A 1,303-nucleotide genomic window follows, 5' to 3' on the forward strand; every position below is an offset into this window, starting at 1 on the left:
TTCTTTTTATTTGGGCGGGTTGTTTATTTTTGCGGGTGGTTTTTTTTTTATTATTTTGGGGTTTATTTTGTTTCTCTTTTATTTTGGGGGGGTTGGGTTCTTTTTTTGGGGGTGTTTCCTGGATTCTTTTTATTTTGGGGGATGTTTTTCTGGATTCTTTTGGGGTGTTATTTTGTTTTTTATTTTGGGGGTGGTTTTTTGTTTTGGTTGTTTTGGGGGTGTTTTTTTTGTTTGGGGGTGGGGGTTTTTTATTTTTTTGGGGTGGTTTTGGGGGGGTATTTTTGGAGAGTGTTCTTTGTTTATTTTTTGGGGCGGATTTTGGGTTCCTTTTACATTTTTGGCTGTGTTTTTTTTTATTTTTGTGCGTTTTTTTTAAATTCTTGATAATTGTGGGGCTATTTCTCGTCTGGTGTTGGTTTTTTGGGGGGAGTTTCTCTGGAAACACCCCCTGATCTCCGTGCCCCCCCCTGATCGAGACGGCCAACCCCTACCTGGTGCTGTCGGAGGACACCTTTTTGGGGTGGTTTTTGGGGGGTGTTTTTTTGTTTTCTTTTTTTTTGGGGCCGATTTTGGGTCCCTTTTACATTTTTGGGTGCGTTTTCTTTATTTTTGTGCGGTTTTTTTTATTCTTTATAATTTTGGGGCTATTTCCTGTCTGGTGTTGGTTTTTTGGGTGGGAGTTTCTTTGTTCTTCCCTGTCCCCCCCCCCTGATCTCCCTGTCCCCCGCAGGGGAGCTGTCCCTGGACCCCGAGACGGCCAACCCCTACCTGGTGCTGTCGGAGGACCGGCGCAGCGTGCGGCTGCGGGGGGCCCCCCAGGAGGTGCCGGCCAACCCCAAGCGCTTCGACTACGCCTTCTGCGTCCTGGGGGCCGAGGGCTTCCTGGGGGGGCGGCACTACTGGGAGGTGGAGGTGGGGGACGGGGAGAGCTGGGTGCTGGGGGCCGCCCGCGAGTCGGTGCGGCGCAAGGAGAAGGTCGACTTCGCGCCCGAGGAGGGCATCTGGGCCGTGGGGCTCAACTGGAGGGGCAAGAGCTGGGAGCAGTACCAGGCCTTCACCTCCCCCGAGACCCCCCTCTCCCTCTGCGAGCGGCCCCGCAAGATCGGGGTCTACCTGGATTACGAGGGGGGGTGGGTGGCCTTCTACAACGCCGAGAACATGGCGCCCATCTTCACCTTCACCGCCGCCTTCTCCGAGCGCATCTTCCCCTTCTTCTGGCTCTTCTACGTCGGCTCCTCCCTCTCCCTCTGCAATTAGGCGCCCCTCCCCCGGTAATTAAACACCACCCCTTAATAAGTACCCC

The 1,303-nt window shown here is 53.1% G+C and overlaps 1 protein-coding gene across 1 annotated transcript in view; it reads left to right on the plus strand.

Annotated features, from left to right (window-relative positions):
• TRIM15 (tripartite motif containing 15) overlaps positions 1-1,297 on the plus strand; it is a gene marked incomplete at its 5' end in the record, with an annotated part of 2,730 nt that extends 1,433 nt beyond the window's left edge. Inside the window, one exon of the mRNA XM_014961137.1 lies at positions 731-1,297. Within this exon, the coding sequence (XP_014816623.1) occupies positions 731-1,257 (527 nt within the window). The remainder of the gene's footprint in view (positions 1-730) is intronic.
• Between the last annotated feature and the right edge of the window lie 6 nt (positions 1,298-1,303).

Source organism: Calidris pugnax, unplaced genomic scaffold (assembly GCF_001431845.1).
Source record: "Calidris pugnax isolate Ruff unplaced genomic scaffold, ASM143184v1 scaffold660, whole genome shotgun sequence".
NCBI lineage: Eukaryota > Metazoa > Chordata > Aves > Charadriiformes > Scolopacidae > Calidris > Calidris pugnax.